The sequence below is a fragment of the Pezoporus occidentalis genome, unplaced genomic scaffold, assembly GCF_034315485.1.
Source record: "Pezoporus occidentalis ecotype Australia unplaced genomic scaffold, CSIRO_AGI_Poc_V1 ctg14, whole genome shotgun sequence".
NCBI lineage: Eukaryota > Metazoa > Chordata > Aves > Psittaciformes > Psittacidae > Pezoporus > Pezoporus occidentalis.
In genome coordinates this window covers 4,093,208-4,117,040 of record NW_026913209.1, presented here as the reverse complement: position 1 = coordinate 4,117,040, position 23,833 = coordinate 4,093,208, and the positions used below count along the sequence as shown (strand labels likewise).

Genomic DNA, 23,833 nt, shown 5'->3' with positions numbered 1-23,833 from the left:
GTACATCCTAATTTTTTTAAAGACTAAAAAGAATGTGAATGCTGCACTTTAAAGGGAAGCAATTTCCATTTTTTTTTAGATAACTTTTTCCTTTTTCTTTAGGCCATTTTACTTTGTGACTTTCTGATTTTATTACTGAAACTCATTTTCACTGGACATGGTGTTAGAAGAGAAAGCAGCAGTCGGTTTTTTCATAATACTTAGGGGAAAGTCCAATCTGAAGTGAAAAGGTATTTCGTTATTAACTAAGCAAATCAAATCAACAGTGATCCAAACCGGAAGATTTGCATCACTAGCAGTCCTAATTAATACACTTACAAATATTTTACAGGACTTTCATCCCAGGACCCTAAATAAATTTATTCTGTAACGTGCAAGATCAGCCTCTCTTTCACACAGCCATGTAAACAGGAGGAACTCCATGGAAGTTTATTGGGGTGGAACCATTCCAGCACAAAACTGACGTCAGTCTCCAAATTCGATGCTTAACCCAAAAAATGCTCTTTCACCTGAAACATTGCCTGATGCACTAAAAATTTTCACCCTTAAAAAGTTTCCTTTGAATGTTGAAAAGTCTGCGTCTAGTCAAGGACTTGCATTTTAGTTCTCAGGATATTCTTATTTATGTTTCAAGTGTTGTATACAAAATCATTAAAACTTGAGGATACAGGTGCTGGTGTGCTTTCACTTAGCATATATATGTCATGGCTGCCATAGAGCAGATTACTATCCTTCTTCATCTGCCTACTAGATCTATCCAGCTTGACATTCCTCTTCTACAGAGGAGTCACTCACAAGTTCATGGGTGTGATAAGAACTCTCAACACTATTCTCCCCTTCCTACCTGGGAGGGGGGGAGTCATTCTAATGGGGATAAAGGTTTGGCTTTTTATAATGCTCCTATTCTCTTACACTAGTTCCTTGGGTACTCAATAAAAAGCCAGCAGAAAAGAGAAGTCTGGTTTTATAGCAAGCAATATGAACTTCATAGACATCTGTGGGCTATTTGCCATAAATTCCCCTTATGCTCTTCCACTGCCCAATACATGGTCTTGAAAGTACAGCTACACTCACATTTAACACTAATGCCAGTGGAATTAGCTCCTTTCTGCAACAACCTTCTGAAATTAAAAATCTGGCCTAGAGATCTGTCTCACACTGAAAACACTGAGTGCATCACATCACTTCAGGCCATTTTAAGGAAACTGCTTCCCTTAAAATGCAGCATTCACATTCTTTTTAGTCTATAAAAATTTTAGGATATATCTCAGTATGTCATGCTGCTTCACGGATTCAAAATAAAAAGACTGCAGCATTTTGAACAAAGAAGTGCGGAGGGTAATCTTCCACTTTTAATACTAAATTGCAGAAACTTGAAAATAACACCGACACTTAGTGTGCGTATTATCAAACAGTAATTTTCAGATTTACAGGCTGGCTATCCAACACACCTAATGAGACACCATTAATAATAAACTATTTTCACAGCTCCTAACCCTAGAGCTAGGATTGTCAAATTGGTGGCATTTTTAAGTCAGAGTAATCCTAACTAATATGTTGGAAAGGTGATTATACAATCAGCTCAGACTTTCACATGAAGTTCCTGATCATAAACATCGCAGCACTAACAGCAGCAAGATCACATATTTCACATGGTTATTTATGCAGAATTGTTACCACTGAGGAAGACAACTTGTTTATTGCATACATCTGAATAAATCATTTAGCTATGAAGTTGCTGATAGTCACTTTGATAAAATTGACCTAATTGTGTGAAACTGCACTGTAATTTTTTTAATGTAAGTGTTGAAAAAGATTTAGAAACTTCTTAACCCATAACAGAAGAAAATATTTACTTTAGTTCAGCAGTGATACAAAAATTCAAGTGCTCTTACCTGTACTTGGAGAGGCATATGCCAGCACCTGGCACTACATACATTTCAGAATCATTAATATGTACGTTTTAAAGATGATAAGACATTAGCAGAACATACTTGTTTTTTAATGAAGGTCCCTGAATATCTCTGTATTTATTATCTTTATAACCAATACCTAGAGCAAAATTCGTAGCTATTCACACGATTCTGTAATTAATTCAGCAGTCCCTAAGACTTGGATCTATTTATGGAACACTAAAAGTTTACTGAAGAGAAGATCAAATCTTACCCCTAAATATAACATAATTCCATAGAACATAAATTTCCAGAAAAAGCATCGTCGAAGAGCATTAATAAGTTTGGGTTTTTTCTTTGAAGTTGCTAGTTCTCTGTCCCACTCTCTGAAAAGGAACCAGAAAATAAGACCATTAAGTTGCATGAGCAAATACATGGGTCTATGGCTCTGACATATTTCAATTCACTCAAGTATATCCAAGGAGATTTAGCTAAGGTGACTAATGAAAGAAAGCTTTGCAGAGACCCCAAAGACCTGGCCTTCATTGACTTGGTAGATCAATAGAAGTTCAAACCTAGTTCAGTCACATATTTGGCAGTTTTAAATACTCAGCCATACATCACCCTGCAGGGAATTAATTCATGAAAAGGCCACATTGTATGTTTTAAAGAAACCTGCTGTACTTAAGACCAAAGCACAAATAATAGGCAAATAAACGTTTTGGAGCTCTTCCAGTCTGTAAAAAAGAAACCACCAACAAAGCATCAAATATGTGACTCTTCTACTGGACAGCATTATTTTTAATCTGTGTTGCTGTGACCATCATTTTCTATTCAATAATAAATTGCTGATCAGAAGCAGTGTTTCATACAGCTCTCCATTTTTCAACAGAATGCTAAACCATCAGAATGTTCAATTTATAAACTATCAAAATACATTAAGCATACTGTCCTGGGCTCAGCAGTAGCAGTCCTCCTTCTGAGTAGCTGGTGCAGTGCTGTGGTTTTGACTTTCGGCCTGGGAACAGCGCTCATAATACCAATGGTTTTAGTTACTGCTCAGTAATGTCTACTCTGACCAAGGACTTTGTGAGTCTCATGCTCTGCCAGGGAGGAGGGGAAGCCAGGAGGAACCAGAGACAGGACACCTGACCCAAACTGACCAAAGGGGTATTCCATGCCACAGCACTTCTGCCCAGTGTATAAACTGGGGGCATTTACCTGGAAGGGCAAGATCACTGCTCAGGTCAGGCTGGGTATCGGTCGGCGGGTGATGAGTGGTTGTATTCTCTTCCCTTGTTATTTCCCTTATCATTATTATTGGTGGTAGCAGCAGTGGTTTGTGTTATACCTTAGTTACTGGACTGCTCTTATCTCAACCCATGGGAGTTACATTGTTTTGATTCTCCTCCCCATCTCTCTAGGAGCAGAAGGAAGAAGTGGGGGCAGGGTGGGGAATGGGGGGATTGGCACCGCAGGGCAGACATGAGCTGACCCAGCACACCAGGGAAAGCAACACCAGTGGCTAGGGAGAGGGACTGGATTCAGCCACCTGTGTCTGGAAGAGACAGGTACCAGTATATAGCAATTTAGAGAATCTAGGTGTTACATCTACACCAGTGATCCCAACCAGCTCCAAATGACAACTGTGTGCTGAATGAGAACATATTTAAGCTGCTCAGTGCATGTACCCAATGCTATTTAAACCTTTTTTCCAACATCTTTTTAATGAAAATTGCAGTGATTCCTGAAACAAAGTTACTTCACTAAAGCTGTCATACCTTTCTAGTTTTTCAGACAGATTATCAGCAGAGTCTGCAGATGGGATTTGGTAAATATCCGACAGCTCTAACCGTCGTCTGTAACCCTTTTTCAAAATTGGTTTTGTCCATCTAAGGGGGGAAAGAAAAAAAAATCACCATTGTTTGAGGTTAATTCTGGAGTTTCATTGTCTCAGCCTGAATATTTTGTCCACAGCACCCAAGTATGTCTATGTGCACACACACACATACACACAGAACATGGCATAATACACTGCAGCTCTGCATTACATTTACAAAACTATATTGACAAACATAACATTAAAGCAGTAATTGCAAAACTGTTGCATTTCATCAGTTTTGGAGCAGGATCATGCCCCAGACTTTCTGTTCAGTCAGCAGCAGGCAAACAAACAGGGGATTGCAACCTTTGTACTGTATTTCTGAATAGGTGCTATGTCCATATAAATGAATAATATACAAGAACTATAGTAAATTGCATGTAGAAGTTTCATTCCTGTAAGATAGAAAATCTTAATATAGCTTGACTGTTCCTTTGACAGCTTACATTGCAATATACGCTTAACAACACACCAGGACTTTCACGGGACTCCTCGCAAGATCTTCATTTCATCCATCATATACACATTTCACATTTCTTTTTTCAAATTTCGTGTTTAAAAAATTAATGCAAATTTAAAGAGCATGCTGAACTAAACCAGAGCAGGAAAAAACCTCTAGAATGGCTACTCGGTAGAAAAAATATTTATAAGCTATTACTAATTTTCATTGAATCATAGAACCATTTGGGTTGGAAGAGACCTTAAAGATCATCTAATTCCACCTGCAGTGCCACAGGCAGGGACAATTTCCCATTGTGTTGGGGGCCCCAGAGCTAAAAGCAGTACTCCAGGTGGGGTCTCTCGAGAGCAGAGTAGAGGGGCAGGATCACCTCCTTTGACCTGCTGGTCACACTCCTTTTGATGCAGCCCAGCACACAGTTGGCTTTCTGGGCTACAAGCACACACTGCTGGGTCACGTTGAGCTTCTCGGCAACCAACACCCCCAAATCTTCCTCCTCAATTTTATCAAACAATTCAGCTCCTGAAAGCCCTATGAATCCCCAGCTGCCAACTTGTACGAAGTTTTGCAGCAGCTTCTGTTTGAAAATCATTTTGAAAGCACAGGACTAAAACAAAACACAAACAAGCAACTACAAGAACTAATGGAATATTTTAAAACTATTGGAGTTTCTGTTTTACTGCCATTGTCAAAAATATTTCCTTAAAAGAATGAAATATCTGCAAATGAAGTAGCTTGTGGTTGATTGCTGTCATACTTCCATATGTAAACAGTTTGTAAAAGAACCCAAACACATTATTTACGTTTATGATAAAAGTTATGATCTGCAAAACCTCAATCATTTCAGAATTTATTGTTTTAAAGTGTCAACATAGACAAAAGTTAACAAAATTGAAAAAGAAGCGCAATAATGTTTCACATGGTCACTAAAAAATGCAAACATCTAATTAGAGATGCTTACCCATACACCCATAAGAACATGTATCGCACACAAAGTAATCCATATTCTCAGTTGCTCAACTGCCTCTGAAATTAGACACTACATGAGTGCAAAAAGACCTTAGCACAACAGTCAAAGCCTGTGTGCAACTGTGCACACATACACATACACGCTAACACTTACTTTAATGAAGTTATGAATCATACGAGACATCAGTCTATAATCCCTGTAATTCAGTAAAGCACAAGCATATTTCCCAAGTGAGCAGTTACATCACACCCACTGCAAACAGATCATGTTCTTCGAAATTAGAGTATTATCCTTCATTTCTGCAATCATACTACGGCTTCAGACGAACCATATGGGCTTTAGCACAGTCTTTGACACTCCAGTGGCTGAGAAGTAATACATGCTTTGCAGTATGCTACAACAAGGCAAACAACAAGCCAAGAGAGTCTACTTTGGAGAGTCATTGGCAAAGTATCTATAAACTTTACTTCCAGGAAGGGCCAATGTTTTCAGGTCTGTAACAAGATGGATTAGGAGAAAACTGTTTAATTTAAGATAATACTGTTATGTGAAAGTTTTTCATGGCCACTGCAAATGATAAAACACTGATTTCTATTTTCCCAGCTCCTGATGGCAGAAAGGACCAATTGCTATTGGCTTTGTGCACATCTTGGGGAGAAATAGCTAATCCTTGTCTTTTGAGAACAGAAACTTTCATGGACTGACTTCAACAAAAGTTCTGTAAACAGACATTTTGGCAATGATAAAATGAATACAAGTTATGAGACACTAAACAACTACTGCAGCAAATGCAAATAAGTAACAGGACTTCCTAAGCAACCTCTTTAATCCCCAATACCATAGCTAAGTAATAACCTTGCTGAGCCCCTTAATAATGCTTTGAGACTGCAACAAGTAATCCCCAGCTTGTCTTGACAAAAGAGAAATGCTTTACAGTTTCAGACTTCGTATGTTTTTGGAAAACATGTTTCCACTACACATTTGATTTTATTTATACTTCTGATTAGCACTTACCTTGGCATTTTGCCACTGTTAGAAGTAACAAAACATGACTGCATTTAGAAAGTAAGCAGAGTAGCTCTTTTATTATTTGGGGAAGGCATCATTCTTAGCAGATCTACTGTACTCGTAGAAATGTCTCTTGTTCTACTTGGTGCTTAACCAGGTGCACTCCTTAGTGCCACCTAAATTATGTGGTCCCTAAGCTATTGTCCTCTCCCAAGTCAACAAATTTGACACAAAGATAGTGCAGCCCTTGTCCTCATCTCTCTGCTCAGCAAGTAGCTGCAACTATGGCAGATGACTTCCTCCAGCCACCTCAGGAGTGGTGCTGACACCTTTCCCCAGGGTCCTCCTGTTCTGCAGTCAGGTTCCTACCACAGGATACTGGCAGGGCTTGCACAAAGATGTTCACCTCCCAGCTGCCCTGGCCTTGCTCAGAAGTCGCACCCTAACTAGATCTGGCCAATTTGTGAGCTGTGCCAAGTGGCTTTGGGTTGGAGTGGTAACGGTGGGAGGAGCTGGCCTGTCACATGCTGCTTGTCTCAAGGGACATTTTCAACACCTGCTTGGGTTGTGTTGTCAAGAACTGCGGTAAACAGTATGTATTTTATTAAAAGGAATGTATTAGACCTAGAATACATAAATATCTCCTAAAATGAACCTTTTGTCAGATTCCAATAGCATCCAGTTTAGCATTATGCTCGGGATTCTTTGCAAAGTTTTGAAGTGCAAAATGGTTATACATTAATTTTAACTGGCAAGATCATCTGTAGTTATGGATGTTTCCTTACCACCAGGTAACACAGCTCAGTCAGTTTGTCAGTGAATATGGCTCTTCTATTTTTTGGCTTAATAGAAACAATTTGTCAGCATTAATTCTGAATTTTTTCTTCTTGTGGTCACTGAAAATGAGAAATTTATTTTGAAAGAAAGAGAGCAAGAAGGAAAGGAAACAGATTGGCTTTACAGCATTACGTTAGCAAATGCCACCGGATTACTGGCTGGCATTTAATGAACTCTTTCACAGAGAAACCTGTAGTGCTGTCAGTTTTGCCACTAACTAGGAATGTTATTATGGGTACACACACATGAAACCCAGCAGGAGACAAGTTTCAATGGTATACAGTAGGAAAGAAAAGAAGGAAAACAAGTTGCACCTCTATTATTGATTGTCTGTAGCAAAAAATACCTTATGAGCTTAGTGGGTAACTTTCATTTCCATAACATACTGTTTTAACTTCTCTTTTGACAGATTTCTAATGACCATTTCTTTGTCATTCACTTTAGCAGTATGTAATAGATTTCTTACTACAGATATCTTTTTCTTCAGCACATTCAATCTCATTTCACTCAAACAAATTGTACCGCTATGACAGATGTCTTTGCCTTTCCAGGGAGTATTAACACAAACTGTCAGCTTGTCAACGGGATTTGACTCTCCCTTAAGGCTACTTTGCATGCCACTGAAGAGAGAAAGAGCCTCTGTGCTGCTAAGCCAACTGCGCAGATCTTCCTCCTGGGCACAGGGATTCCCCAGCTCAAATAGGCCTGTCAGGTCAAGAAGCATGAGGTGTTGGGACCATGACAGAGCAGCAAGGCTGCACTATCCAAGACCTGCAAAGCAGAGCAGCTCTCCCACAAGGGTCCCTGATCAGGCTGGTCCCATTTCAGCATGTGTCCTGTGCACAACACAGCAATATATACTGAGAGGTGTGAAGGTGACTATTGACTTCACGTCCTTCTCTTACAAAGCATTGATACCTGTGCTCAATATAGTTAGGCATAGTGCCTGCAGCAACTAAGGAACTGGACCTAAATCTTGAAGGAGACAGAGCAAGAAAGATGCCTCTGGCTTTATCTTATCACTCCTTTTAACAGTTTGGGGGAACATAATCAACCCATGATTTGCCTATTTTACAAGGTGTTGTAGAGCCACAAAAGCCTACTGACTGCAGGCAAAGACTGAGGTACTAAGTAGACTCTCAAAGGGTCAAACCAGCTTCTGTCAGAGGCTGTGCATTCTCATGCTCTCCCAAAAGATACCCATCACTCTGCAGGCAGAACAAATTGTAAATTGTTGCTTACTTTGTACTGGAAGTGGCAGCTCTACTACACTCAGAACTGTACCTCCAGGAGACTCTCTGCACTGCCAGCCCTCTGAGCATCCTGCAATGCAGCTGTAACGGGTGACACTAACTCTGCATGATCCTTGCTAATAGACGGGACAAGCCATCTCACCCACAGAGCACAACTGCCAGGCACTACAGCCTAATTCCTGCACCTTGGTTACCCTTGAGTAGTATTGGAGGTACTGTGTTTCAAATTGTAACCTGCTGAAATAGCATGTTCTATATTCTGAAAATTATATCAAACCCTTAGTATTTTCCCCTTTAAAAGCAAATGCAACACTCTGAGCTTATATTTTACACATATTTATTACAGGGCTTCAACAATGGAAGGTAAACGCAGACCCTACTAATGTCTGCTTGTTTGTTGCTTTTTCTCAGATCACAAAAATTAAAATGTAAATTTCTTCACTAATAATTCTTCCACATGAGCTGTTATTTAACATGGGAAATATTTAGCTGCAATATCATTGACTCTGCCACTAGCTGTGAGCAGCACCATTTTAAGAATAATCAATGTTCTGCTGAAACCCCAGGATTTCAATAGCGAATCTTAATTAGGATTACACCACAGCAATTCTTCAGGAAGGCTTGCCTTTTTATGTCTAGTTTTTAAAAAGTGGCACTCCTCAGATTATTATCTAATCTCTAAATACTTTTTGAGATTAGATTTTTAGCAGAAATTCAATACTTTCTCCTTACAGTTAGTAAGATCGTCGAAGTATTTTGGTTTGCAGAAGTACCAAGAGCTCTTTTTGAGAGAAAACAAAACATATTAGGGGTACAAAGATATTTGGGTAAGATACAAAGACAGAATACATTCAATGTATTAAAATCTGCCAGTTGTTTAGATACGCAAGTCAAGTGTAATATATGCCTCAAATATTTCTTTAACAAAGCTATCAAAATAACATAGTAGTGATGATGTGCTATGAACAGGGTTTGCAAGGCTGTTCCAGCACATACCTACAGTGAGACCGGCTAGGAGAGGATGTTTCTTCATCTTCACTTTCTCATTTATATATCCTATAGCAAGAATAAGAGAGATTTCTTTTTCCTAGTCCTTTGCAAGACCAAGGAACATTGCAGAAAGTTTGCATCAGCAACACAATTGCAGAGCTGTGCTATTCACGATTAAACTGAATTTTAAAATCTCCCAGATTGTCACTAAAGTGACAGCAACAAATTTCACCCAATTTAGTACTCTACTGACTTAGCCATGCATTTATAGCTACGTTTCATAACAGGTTAGCATACAGTTGCACATGAGGTGCAATGGCCCTCTCCAAATCTGTAATTTGTTCCAGCCCCAGTGACTGATATGTTGGGGTTTTTTTTGATTGTTTGTTCTCTTTTCTTTGTTACCTCTAGAGAAATAAAAGCATTCCAGATTTTATAGATTAACCTTAAACTGACTTAAGCCAAAACAAGATAAAAGTGAAATATCAGATTGACTCCAATACAATAAAGGTTCACATCCTTTATTTAAAAGTTAAAAAAATAAAGAAAGAAAGAAAACAGGGTATAAAAAGAAAAGTGCCAACATTAAAACATTGGGATATACCAGAAATCAAGGTCCTTTCCAAGCTGTCGCTTAAGATTTTCTCCTAAGGCACGCCCTTGCCCATAGAGTCAAGGCATTAGTACTGTAGCAGGCCATGCCAAGCACTGCCTTTCTAGGATCAATCCCCTCTCCTGCCTACCCTCTCCTGAAGGAAGGATGTTTACCGATATCTGACAGCCAGAAGGGTTCTAGTTTCAAGGGGAAAACAATACTGCTTCAAAATACGTCCTAAATGCCTACTTATTCTTTCCTCCTTTTGGGAGTTTCATGAAAATGCAGCCTTTCTTTAGTTACTTGCTGACTGTGAAAATGTTCACGCAGATCCTTTTGCTTGTATGAGAGGGAGTGATACACAAACACAGCCTGTGAGTTCTTGCTGATCTCGCCCAGGCGTACCCTCTCTCTCGTGGAAGGCAGTTGAATTGCATCTGAAAGTTTACACAGCAAAATTTTGCAACATGTATCACTAAAGTCTTCTTATATGCCACAGGTTAATTTGACTTTTGACACTTATTTTAGAGGACATGTTATTACCTAGATGTCAGGTACCATCCTGCCCCCACAACCAATATACCTGCACATACATGCTGCAAAACAGAAGGGGGGGAAAGGAGTGTGAATTGAAAACAAACAAACAAGGTAACAGCAACCTGCAGAACTCCTCTGCAGTAACTCACGCTATTCTCACCAGTTTGACAATCAGCATATTAAAAACATTCAGATATTCAGAAACTGAGACTCTTCTGTGTGTAAGAGGTGATAATTGTTCACTGTAGAAACATGCTGAAGTAATTCCGTCACACCAGAAATACCCGTGCTATTAGTGTCCTAGACAGTAGATCTCAGGCAGTCTGCAGTGAGCCCACCACATGCCCCCAGGGTCCTTGTACCACCCCACTTTCTTCTCTACACAATTAGTAAAATTCTTTTTAGCCCATCCTTTGAGCTATCTACTTAGACTTTAAGATCTTCAAAACAGACCTCCTTATCAAATGTTTTCCAGTGCTTATTACAACAGACATCAAATTTCTGCTAGGGCATTTAGAAGGCTCTATAATACAGATAATACTACTTTCCCTGTCGTTGCCTACAGTATTTAGAAAAGAATTCAAGAATGGGGTGGATTATTTTCTATCCCACCAAAATCAAATAAGCATGGAGGAGAATAAAAAGGTCTACAAATATTTTAAATGCTTAATCATTTAATTTTGAATATCAAGATGGTAGGTCTTCCTCCTGCAGGAGGAAAAGCAGCTTTACATGTATTTCTGAAACTCAGATGCAACGTAATACAGGCAACTGTGCTTCAGAGATACAGAGCAGCCAGAGAAGGTCATTGTGCTATTCAGGGTTTACACTTCTGCTCATTAGACCAAAGATGCAGTATCAGGAGACAATTAGGTCTCACTATTAGAGTGGCTGCGGCTAAAATTATTTCAGAGTAGGAGACTCGCCATCATTTCTCTGGCTCACTTCAAGTTTCATATTTTACTTTGAAAATATTAATAGAAGTCAAATTTCAAAAGGAGTCCAAAACTTGCACACACATCTCTGAACCATCTGGGGGCTGACTTTCAAAAGTACAGAAAGCTTGCTGTTTCAAACACGTCTGAGGTGCTGGTAGACCAGCAGGTCTCCAAGGACCATTTGTGGCAACAGATAAATTGACCAGGCAGTCTAATGAAGACATAATCTGTGCTGCAGCTGCAACTGTGCTTGGTTATCACTAACAGCCAGGATTTATCATTATCTGGGATCACAGGAAGATGGGTCCTCAAGACTAGACCCATAAAGGGCCTTAAGAAAATACTGTGAGAAATTTGCCTTATGTAAGTATCTAAGCCAGTGGTCCCAGCAACTGAGCCATCACACTGAGCAATTAAATGTACCTGCTCATCACTGGCAATATACACAGAGTCTCCCTACTCAGATAGGAAAGACAAGCAAGATGCTACAGCTAGGTATTGACAGGGGATGCTCCAAATACATGTTGGATATGATAATTTCCAGACAACTGCCCTCTGGAGTGAAATGTATAGACATGATTTAGGCCCTTAAGCTTCCTATAAAATACCCAGGATTTCTAGGAACTTGAGACCGTTTCACAGGAAGTTCTGACTACAAATGTACACATTAAATCCCAAAGTTCTCCAGGAAAATAGACACATAAGACCTTCTTTATTCAGGAATCAAAATACTAAGTACCTTCTTGGTATTAAACCTTTAGATGCATAGTTCAAGGATAGAGCAAGGACTGGCTAGGGCAGGTCTGGCTTTAGTTTGTTTCCCCAAAGAGATTCAAACTAATTATCATGAGAATGCCTTTTCAGACCAGGAACTGTCTTGGTCAAGGCACTCTCAAACCTACAATTACGACTGAATTAATTTAGAAAAAGAGAAAGAATAGCCATGACTGTAGCTCATGGGCTAGGTACTTTCAAAACTTAAGTCCTGAATTCTGTTATCTACCCTGAAGGCTATTAACAGACTTCGCAACAAGTGCACTCAGAACAGAAAACAAGTTGGACTTGCAAACAGGTTTCTTACCCACTGGACTACATTGCCACTCTTATGCTTAAAAAGAATAGCTGAGCCAGAGATAGAGAATTAAAACACCTGCACTACCATACACTGGTAACACTGATCCTACTTCCTGGAAGAGGTGAGGTGGAGAATTGAAGTCCTTTTCCTACCCCTCCCAACACACACATAGCAAAGGAAGGAATCCAACATTTATCCCCTACATGCTAAATTGTTCTTGGAACCACTGGACAGCTGTATAAAAAGGCGGCAGGTTACTATTTTTCTGGTTTATAAAACCAGAAGCAACTAGAGCAAGTCTGATTGACTGAGCCCATAAAAAACATGACACAAAAGCTGGCTTAGTTTGTATTTTTCATTTGAATTTAGATGAATCAGGCACTAAACTACTCAGTCCTGCCAAAACACATCACATTTGTTATATACCAAAGTAAAAGCATATGCCCAGAGAAGCTGTGGCTGTCCCATCCCTGGCAGCATCCAAGGCCAGGCTGGATGGGGCTTTGAGCAACCTGGTCTAGTGGAAGGTGTCTCTGCCCATGGCAGGTGAGTTGGAACCAGATGATCTTTAAGGTCCCTTCTAACTCAAACCATTCTGTGATTCTATATGCTTAGAGAGTTGGACAGGAGCACAAGGCTTGCCTTTTCTGAACTTGTATTTAAATATCTAAATTTGCACATTACAAAATCAAAAAAGCAAAGACCAAAAAAAAACCACCACCACCAACAACAACAACAACAAAAAAAAAACTAAAAAACCACCACCAGGATTTTCACGAAGTTGCAGCTGTTTCTGAAACTCCAGCACTAACTCTGTGTTCCGGTACCCAGTTAAAAATTGATTAATTAATGATACTTCCTTATCTCAGTTAATCTACAATAAAAACTAGCTGATTGCAAAGCACTCTGATGTTGTTTGTCGCAAAAGGTATGGCCTTGACCCTATAAAACTCCAAGAATGTAAGTAACTGTTGTAAAGACAAAAGTGAAGTTTCACAATGAACACAAAGTTAAGCAAACTACTGCTTCTGCATAAAACTCTATTTCCTTTAAATGAGACAGAAAGTTGCCAGTGCACAGCTAAATGCCTTGCTTGTGGTTTGGAACAAAAGAGATCAACTCTGAAAATGTAATAAGGAAATTACAACAAAACACAAAAGAAACCCTGAAACCCCAAACCCTTAGTAACTAGTGTTTTCCAATTGGCATCCTAATCAAAGATCTCACACCACGTGTCTCCACACCTCATTTCATAACCACCAAAACTCCATTTCTAAGAAGAAATTGTTGAAATTTTAGGATGACAGTTGATGTCAGCAAAGGTTCCTGAATAATAACAACTAATACTTCAGTATCACTTCTGCTAACATGACCTTCAGCTTATTGCCCTATATTCAGATAGGCACTTCACACATAATTGCACAGGAGCCTTCTATAAAAGTTACTTCACTGCAGCATTCTGCAATGTTGCACTTGAAAGCAACTATTTCATCATCACTGGAAAAAAACAACCTTTTTCCATACATGCCTTTTGGGGCTTTTTTTGTTTTGTTTTGTTTTGTGTTTTTTAAGAAGAATTGACTACTTGTTTCAGATATAATGCCCTTGAGTTCTGCCTCACACCCTTTCCATAGAACTAAATGTAGGCATGTCCTGGAGTACCTTACTGAAAACAATCAGTATCAGAAACCAATGATGTGTACAGATTCAGTTAAAACACTAACAGAATATTCTGACATCTTAGAAAACCTTGTTCCAATCTCAGTCATTAATCACTACTTTGTGGATGTTTCCAGTTGAGTGGACAGATCTCTTGCTACTGATACATAGCAAGTGCTTCCAGCTTTGTAAAGCTCATCACAAATAATATACTTCAGTGTCATGAAAAATTATACCTTGAAGAATATTTGCAATGTGATAACATACCTTTTAATAATCTTTAGCACTGATCCTGACCTACTTTTGATGAGACAGAAACTGATGGAGTCCTTGAAGACTGAAGAGATATATTTTAAAACAAGCTAACGTGTTTCATCACTGTAATGTATGTTTTCCAAATGTTTATTTATTTATTTGTTTGTTTGTTTATAAGAGAAAGACATCTTTGCTGCCAAACTGGATGTAATTCATGTTATTCTTTTGGGGCTTTCACTTTTGTGACCTTTTTATTTCTTATAATATTTGTGAAGAAACAAAGACATTCACAGTGTATGTGGTAGTACGCATGTAAACAGAGACTTTGTCATTCACAGAAATATCATCACAAAGGCATTAGAACCACATTAGATACTTCACAGATGTACACATGTAATTTTGGTTGTTCTTACCCTGTGAACTGAAGGTTTACTTTAACAGCCTGATTCTTCTACAAAACAATGTTTCTGTAAAGTTTTGTAAAGAAATTTCTCTGCTGTAGTCAATATTCATCATAAACCTCTTTTTATATACACTCAGACACCTGGTAAAATATAATGTATCATGCATGATATAAGCATGATTCAAACATTACTTAATTGACCTAAAGACTACGATTTTAAAAGACCAGGTTAGTCAGGCCCAAGGATGGTTAAGTATGTACTTAATAAGCATGAACCACATCTGGTTTCAGCCACAGGAAGTTTAAGGCAGGACTCAGAAGTATATTTCCTTTATCTTATAGGGGTGTTTTTCTTGACACCTTCAGCATCACATGTTCTAAGAGAGCACTACTCTGATAGAAGCTTTACAAATAAAATTAAATAGAACAAGGGGCTAATATACAGACATGTAATATTAAGGGGCTAATATACAGACTTATTTTCTACAGATTTGTGTCTTGTACTTGAGAGAAGCACTGACTGAAACTTCTTCTGTGGAGAATCTGTGAAGGCTTGAACTCCCATCATCCACACTCCCTGGCTCTAGCAGCATTTGAGAGCAGTTGCGGCTTCTTTCCCACTGCAGCACCACTGGGGGACACCTCGAGGGACCTCATCTTTACCTGGATGTTTGTAAAACTTTAGGAACACGTTACATTTGGGATCATTCTCCACTATCACATCTGGCTAAAATGAGCCCAAGTGGGAGAGGCAGGCAGAGAGCAATCCATGCAGACCCACTTCCTTAAGAAACTTTAAAAAAGGGTCCAGGCCAACCTGGAAAGGGAAGCTAACCCAAACGGACTGAAGTGAGCTAAAAGCCCCCAGTTGTTCAGGCAGAGACCTCATGCCAATGTTATGGTTTTACATCACGTGCTCCCATTTCAGTCACTATGTTCACTACTCAAAGGTTTCCTCCCCTCCCTGCAATGCAAAAGACCCTCCAGCAACAAAGAGGGGAACCAGCACCCAGGAAAAACCTGTGGCATGTGAGCCAAAGCCAGAAAAATTATTTGCTCTTTCCAGGTGGCAGTGTTATGTCTAGCATTGTCACATAAAACATGTTCAGGCTTCTATATTGTCTAATAGAGCACACTGTGCCCAGGCGTTGGTATTGGCTCCTTCTTCCCTTTTTATTTGAAGTTGTGAGAAAGAAAAAGCGACAGAGACTTTGCTTGTTAGGAAAGGCTTACAAGGAACTGTTTCCAGTACACTCACACACTGAGCAAATGCTGAACACCCAAAAAGCCAAACAGAAGGAATCCTTGCTCCGAGAGCATTTCCCCTCAGCTCCCCACCACCCCGCTGTGTTTTCACAGTTTACAGTGAAATAACAGATTAACTACTTGAGCAATTTACCAAAGGTTGCTCAAATTCTGTCATAAATACATCTGCCCAGGTCCAGCGAGGGTTTATGACACCTGACAGACAGAGCCCAATCCGGGTGCTGAAAAGCCAGCAACAACAACAACAAAAGAAGCGAGATCTCCTCATTCGGCACCGCGCTGCCCTCGGACCTTCCCAGAGCTGACTGGCGCCCAGCGCCAGGCCCCCAAAGCCCGACAGACCCCCCTGCCCCGCCGCTGCCCGCCCTGCCGCTGCCCCAGGCAGCACGTGTCCCGCCGTGGCCGGGGCTCCCACCTGAAGAAAAGTTTGGAGAAGATGTTCGCCTTCTCCAGGGGGGACCTCTGCATGGTGCCTGGTGCGGTGCGGAGCGCAGGGGACCAGCGGCAGCCGCTAGTCGCTGACACCTTGCTCGTTCACCCGCTCCGCTCCCGCGGCTCTCCCACCTTATCCGCTCGGCCCGCTCCGCTGTCCCCGCCTGCCGCTGCCCCTGCCCCTCTCCACGCCTCTGCGTTGCCCAGGTTCAAAAGCGGGAGGGCTGGGGACCCGGCCGCGCGCTGCCGCCTCCGCCTCCGCCGCTGCACCCCCGGCACCGCGCCCCGGGCGCGCCCCGTGGCTTCCCCCGCTTCCCCTCGCTGCCGCCCTCTCCGCCCTAGCTCCCCGCCGGCTCTCGGCCAGCCCGTTAACTCCACCTGCCGACTCCGCTCAGCGAGGCACCTCGCGGTGGGTCACCAGTGTGCCCCCAGCACTGAGCCCCTCGCCCGAACGGGGGCCGTGGGGCAGAAGCCGCCGCTCCAGACGCGCCACCCGCCACCGCTGCGGGGCAAGGGGACAGCGCAGCGCCGAGAGCCGAGGAGCCCCGCTGGGGCACGGAGCACCCTCGGCCCCTCGAGCGCGCAGTTACCTATGGCCGAGCCCGCCCCGGTTCACCGGCAGCCAGCTCGCAACCTCCGGGGCCCGGAGCCGGATTTAACGGCCACCCAGGACCAAGCCAGGGGCCCCCAGAACCCCACATGCTTCCCGGCTGCCCCTACACCTGCGCGCAGCCCCTCGGGGCAGGGGCGGGCGGTGAGCCCGGGGGAGAGCACATGTGCACGGCAAGGGCCATCATACTCACTGCAAAATGCACCTGCCTCAGTTTTGCGAGTTTTCTGTCAGACACAGCTACCTGGGCCGAGGGAAATTGGGACTGGAGGTGCATCCTTAAGAAGTTTAGCCCAAACACCCAGGTTTAACACTAAAGCTGTTTCTGAAGCATTATACACACTCTGCACAAACAAAATCACTGCTTTCGGAGCGCACAGCAGAAAGCATGCTTAAGACAAAGACGACAATAAGCCGGAAAAAGAACTTGTGATTTAATTCTGTATAAGACAATTTTATTTAATGCTTTATTGTGATATTTACAGACTCCAGTTTCCTTTCACTTTTGCAACCTAAAAAAACACGGATGGAAAAGGCCACGGTCTCCCGGGCACGCAGCCGTCCCCTCTCAGCTGGTCTGTAAAGGGGCAAAAGCGCTTCTCTACGGGCTTAGAGACCACGCTACAATTTAACCAGCTGGTCCTCTGCAAACTTCGCAGACGTTTTTTATTTCTCCGCCTCCCGCTACACCCCGCTGTGTTTTCCTCAAGAATTTCTCTGCCTTGGCAATCCTCCCTCACTGACTGTGGATAGCCAAGAAGCGCCCTCTTACCCTGTCACCGCACCGGGTCCTTTGTGTCTCAGACCTCCCTCGGATCCTTCCCGATTCTGCTTTATTAATGACAAAACCAGCAAGAGACGGGGGCAGGCAGGACTCCAGGAAACTGTCCGCGCTCTATCGTGCCCTCAGACAATACAGCGCGGGGAGGCAGGGCCGACTCCGGCCGCGCTCCACCGCAGCGGCGTGCAGCCCTTCCGCATCCGCCACCTAGCGGAGCCCGGCCTGGAGCACCCCGCCCCGCACCGCACCGCACCGCGCACCGCACGCTGGCCTTCAGGAGAAGCCGGGAGCAGTCCCTTCGGGCGTTTGGTGCCGGTCCCGCCAAGAAGGCACCTCCCGCCGTTCCCTGACGCGGCTGGTTGGTGCTCAGGATGCTCAAGTAGGAACTCGGATCAGGATTCTGACCCCTCCTTATGCTAGAGCTGGGGCAAGGTCGTGATCCCACATGCTCTATCCACCTCTGAAAGAAGCTAGCTCTCTGGCGGTAGGCTGTGGCATACAGATCATAGAATCACAGAACCACAGAGTGGTTAGGGTTGGAAGGGACCTTAAAGATCTGCTAGTTCCAACCCCCCTGGCACAGGCAGGGACACCTTCCACTAGACCAGGCTGCTCAAAGCCCCATCCAACCTGACCTTGAACACTTCCAGGGATGGGGAAGCCACGACTCTCTTACATCACCTAAGTTCCAAAATTCTTTCACACCATTAGAAAATGGTGAAATGCTAATTTAAAGACAGACTGGAAACTGACTCTTCTGAGCAATAAATACACCCCACACCCCCCAGCCCCCACCCACACCCCCCACTATGGGCTTTTTCCCTTCCTGGCCTTTGGATCTCTGGTGCAGGTGAATAAAGCAGGAGCTGAGCACAGGATTAGACTTCTTAGTAGTTTACATTAGAAAGTGAAGTATGTTAGTCATTTAAAACCTTCTGTGGATCTGGTCCAAACTGCTTAAAATGTCAATGTCTAATGGAGCATTTTTTTATATCAGTATCTCCTTGAGCTGACTTACAAGCATTTTTAGCAGATTTGGGACTAACAAAGACATCCCATCAGTCACTGCTGATTATGTAATTTTTTTCCCTGAAAATTCCACCACCTTTAATATGCCAAGTTCTCCAGATCTGTAATTTTTAACATTTCTTCTCTACACTTAGCATATTTCTTTGCCAACTTCCTTAAGTACCAGCTATGGCTAAGTTCAGCACCACCAGAACCCAGGGAGTGATTTTTCTCCTGCTCTGTGATCCAATAGTTTTGCAAATAACTCAGCTACTTTCACACAAACACACACACATGCACCCCCCAGTCACAAACTCCTAATTAGTTGCATTTTACATAATTATTTCTTGTCATTTTTCTCAACTGCTTCCACTAGTACATCTCCTTGCCCCAGTTTCTTAAACTGAACATTTTGTAGTTTCAGAACTACTGTTCTTCCTAATCTTCTCAGAGATCGTGAACATACTCACCTGACATGAATGCAAAACTTGTTGTTAGCATTACTGTGAGTGGGAATAAACCGTAATATTTCTATTCTCTCCAGAGACTGGACCTCCAATTTCAGAATTACCTATGAATTTCATTTACATTATTTTCTTTCACTTCCACAGAAATGCAGCTTGCGATGATAACAGCCACATTATCCTTTAACTGTGTCCACACCCACCATCTATCTAACTTTCCGAGGACAACGTGGTGAGGCTGAGTTAGAGCCAACGGCATGAGAGCAGAACAAGTACAGACTGGTTACCCGTGACCTCACTGCAGGAACTCTGACTACTGCACTTGCATGAGGGTACTTCAACCCGGTGAGATCCAGCACGCTGTGCTCAGCCTGAAGCCGCACGCGTGGGAAACAGGCTGGCTGGTTAGATGCTTTCATGTTCACAGCATCTCTAAGAGATTCTTACCCTGGCCTCCCTCGTGCGCTTGGGTACACATTCACATTGCCCTCCAGGACCACCAGATTGCATGAAAAACTCCTTAAAGTCTAGCTGAAACCAGTGTGGTATATGAACTTGGAGAAAGAAAACTCACTTAGTGATGGTGCTACAGGAGGTAAGGATACGCACCGTATGGCATAGGGCAGGGCAGGAGAAGGGCAGGGGGAAGACTGGCTTTACCTGCCACAGAGTCACCAATGAAATTCTTCAATCCTTTTCCTAGGTACAGCAACACATTAGACCTCTGGGGATTTCTTTTGTTTTTATCCAGCTGCTGATTTTCAAGAAGGGTAGAAAAAATTAATTACACTTGAATCTTTGATTAGCTAATTTCAATGGACAAAAGGGTAGAAATTATTAGTAGAAAGAGAAAGCATGATCATTTTAAATACCATCTCTGTAGAAAATGAAGCTAAGTAGCTGCAAAGTAACACTTCAAGTCACTGGTTTCTTTGTTGTTGTTGTTGTTGTTTTGGGTTAAAAACTCACTGTTTTGTTCAGTCTTACAATTTCCATCTTTTGAAAACTTCGTTCTTTAAAATAGCCCTGACAAAAACCAAGCAAACAACCAACCAAACAAACAAATGGTCCTTTGCTTGCAGGGACATGGAGAGAGAAAACAGGCATCAAGGTGAAGTTTATTTTCTTTGTTATGAAGTTGAAGCAGCCAGACCTGTCAATCAAATTACTAGCCAAATCCTCATTTTTTTCCCCGAATCTTTTAATTTACTGTAAACTAGTTCAGTTGCAATGTTTTATTCAACCCAAAAGCAGAATGGTCTATTCTCCACATTTGTTTTTAGTAAAAGCAGAGAACTTGCTCCACAAACCTGACAATGGCCTTTCCCCAAAGGTTCCCAGTGCCCAACAGGACTCTAGTACACCTGGCTTCACTTCCTCATACCAAGTGATTTAAATAATGGTGGGAGGTCTTGCTTCAAATCCTTTTAGATGAATAACCTTAAGATGTGGGTGAGGTATAGCTCCTCAATATCACATGTGAGATGGGTAACTTCATCTAACTATTCATCCAGCTATTCTTGGAAGCAGCAAAAGCAGGCTGGCCAGCTTTCCATATGGTATGGCTTTACCCTACAGTTTTCATTTACAAAAAAATGATTACCCTGACTAAAGGCTGCTCACACTCCAAGATAGAGACAACCTTAATAAAGGACTCAGAAGAGTAAAGCATAACAATGAAAGAAATTTGCCAATTAATCAGTATATATATAATTTAATAGTCAACAAAGCATTCTATTTGATGACTTACAAATATCTAGTTTTAGATGTTGAAGATGCCACAGTACTCTCTAGTTGTGGATAAATTTGCAGAACTTGTTTTTCATATATCTTGTCAGTTTGGACTGGTACTACTACGAATTCCAAAGAGCTTCTCTATTCCCACAAAATATAATGAAAACTGAATCATAACCAAGAAAAAAGCTACAGCAGCATTCATTTTAAAAAAGTAAACTATTCACAGATATTTACCAGGCAAACAGATTTTGAGATGGCATTCACAATGCTTTTAGAATATGGATGGACAGAATATTTTATTTTCAGATGCAGAAGATGCCAGCCTGACAGCCACTGGATCATTTGCTTCCATAAGCAAAATCTGTATCACAATGCATTGTCTTAATATGGCCAGAATTGCTTCAGCAAATGCTTTCAGTATTTGCAGGTTAACATTCTTAAATCCATGGGCAGCAGAGACATTTGTCAAGCAGAGCCTTGTATGCTTTCCCATGCTACATCATCAGTATTTGACTATGTCAATTCAACACATGGTCTTAATAAGTCCTGAAAGCAGTTTGATAATCCAGGGAAACTAAGCAAATCTTCTACCAGGCATGTATTTCTGTGATACAAGAGCTAGGAAGTGAAGTACTGTTAAAATACCAGGCCTTTCATTCTGGACAGGCAAAATGGGCAGAAGACCACATTTTGATAAGCACTTACATGGAGATCATGAAAGGGAAAACAGCAATGAATACATCACAGGCCTGATGTAAGAACAGAACGGCTGTGTGTTGGTGTTTAGTGCAACTCATACTGAATTTGCAGAGGTTGATTCTACAGACTCTCCAGACCAACTTCTTCAAAGCACTTCAAGTTGTATATAATTTTCAACAAGAATTATCACACTAGAAGGAACTATCAGACAAAAGTCAGACATGTTCATACGCTGCCATGTGGTTTATGAAATCAGTAACAACTGCAAGAACACCTTTTTAAACTGGAAGGAATTTTTAAGCTTTTTGAAATTGTTGATGCACAATGAGGGAAATGAAAATGTGTCACTCCATTCAGAAGCACAGGATTCTGTGACAACCCATTTCTATTTGCACTGATGGATGAACTCCAGTGCGTCAAAACCAGTAACAACTTTTACATCTGCTGAAGTGTCATCTTGATCTGCCTTACTATCAAAGTACTCACTGAGGTCTTGCTGTCTAAGCTTTCATAGAATAAAGTTCTCAAGGAACTAGAATCTGAGAAGAAGAAGTTTAGACTGTGGCCCTGATTACATAAAAAGGCCATACTACTCATTTTTAAGCATGAGTTCTAAAAGATTTGTTAAAATGGTGAAAGTCCTGCTTGTAGTAACCCTCATAATACCAAGATGTGCGTAGGGTTTCATCAGTTTGGACACAGCTTAATCAGAAATGAGAACTTTCCTGACAGATAGGGCATCTGCCTTAAAACAAAAAAGCCCAAACCAAACCAAAGTATATTCAAACTATTAAAAAAAAAAAAAAAAAAGTAGACACTGTTGAAAAATACTGCAGCTAATAAAAAAAAAATAACTTTGAATCAAGATGATGCAGCAATATAACAGAACAGTTATTGGATGTAGGCGCACACTCTTGCACTTTACACTTGGTAGGACATATTTGGTTCTTCGGAAGCTGTAGGAGAAAATGAGCTGAAGAGAAAGTTTTCTGAAGACTTCAGGGTTTGTTTGCTTTCAGTCTAGCATAAACATGAGAGGAGTTAAGAGCCTGAGAATCCAAGTCTGACAAGCTTGCAAGGTTTATGTTTCCAAAGATAGCTTTAACTTCTTCCTCTTCCTACTGTCATGTAATAATCCTAGAACAATGATATTATTAAGGTTAAGGGGGCAAACATCCAAGACTGATACCTTCTATGACTCAATAAAAGGCACATGCCGGCAGTCTTGAGCAGTTGAGCAACAGAGATTATTGAATCACCTAGAGCATAACAAAAAGTGCTTACTTATTTACAGCCATTTAAAAGAGAAAGAGCTTGAGTTCCTGACAAAGAACTGAGACTGATATCTTCTTTACTGGAATCTTACTGCAAAGATCATGCGGCATTAACTCTGCCCTGTGACTCTATGCACTGCAATGAAACCTTAGCCTACTGCTTTTTAAAAGTGTGCTTAGTATGGTGTATTTTAGGCTATTCTTCCCTGAAATAATTCCACATGTATCCAAATATTTTCTAATCTTAATAGAAAAAAATTGAATCAAACACCACCTTTACTCAAGTTACAAAAGAACTATAAAACTTGGTCTTTTTTTCTAGTCTTGAAATAGCCCAAAATTGCTTCTGTGACTGCCTCTTCAGTAAGGAAGTTGCCTCAATCTTCAGATTAAACATTAAAAAACGTTAAATAAAATGAGAAAATAGAGAGGGATGACCACCCCCTAACAATACTCAAGGGCACTGAGCAAACTGTGGGAGTAAAGGGGCAGACAGTGCTGCACATGAAGACAAAGGGTCAGGCAGCATAAAATCCGCCTTCTCCATGGAGTTTTCTCAGCATTCTCAGCCCACATTCATCCCACTTCCAGAGGACATGGTGACATTCAGGGTAGTAGGTTAAAGCCGTGTGTTTAGCCAGGCTTCAGAAACCCTATAATGTTTTCAAGTACAAAAGAAGGACTGGGCTTGCTGACTGACATTTTCACACAGGTTTTTCTCCCAGCCAAAATGAAAAGTGATGTCTTTTTTTCCTAAATATCAGCTGACAGCAAAATATGATGAGTTACTGAGTTTAATGAAAAACCT

General features: G+C 41.4%; 1 protein-coding gene across 2 annotated transcripts in view; it reads right to left on the bottom strand.

The window, feature by feature from the left end:
- The window catches only part of CFTR (CF transmembrane conductance regulator), a 90,664-nt gene extending 74,086 nt beyond the window's left edge, over window positions 1–16,578 (bottom strand). For both annotated transcript variants that reach the window (XM_062609624.1, XM_062609625.1), the window contains exons 1-3: window positions 16,436–16,578; window positions 3,674–3,784; window positions 2,167–2,278 (exon numbers count right to left, since the gene is read on the bottom strand). In XM_062609624.1, the coding sequence (XP_062465608.1) occupies window positions 2,167–2,278; window positions 3,674–3,784; window positions 16,436–16,488 (276 nt within the window). In that variant the 5' untranslated portion in view covers window positions 16,489–16,578. The remainder of the gene's footprint in view (window positions 1–2,166; window positions 2,279–3,673; window positions 3,785–16,435) is intronic.
- Window positions 16,579–23,833: the final 7,255 nt, after the last annotated feature.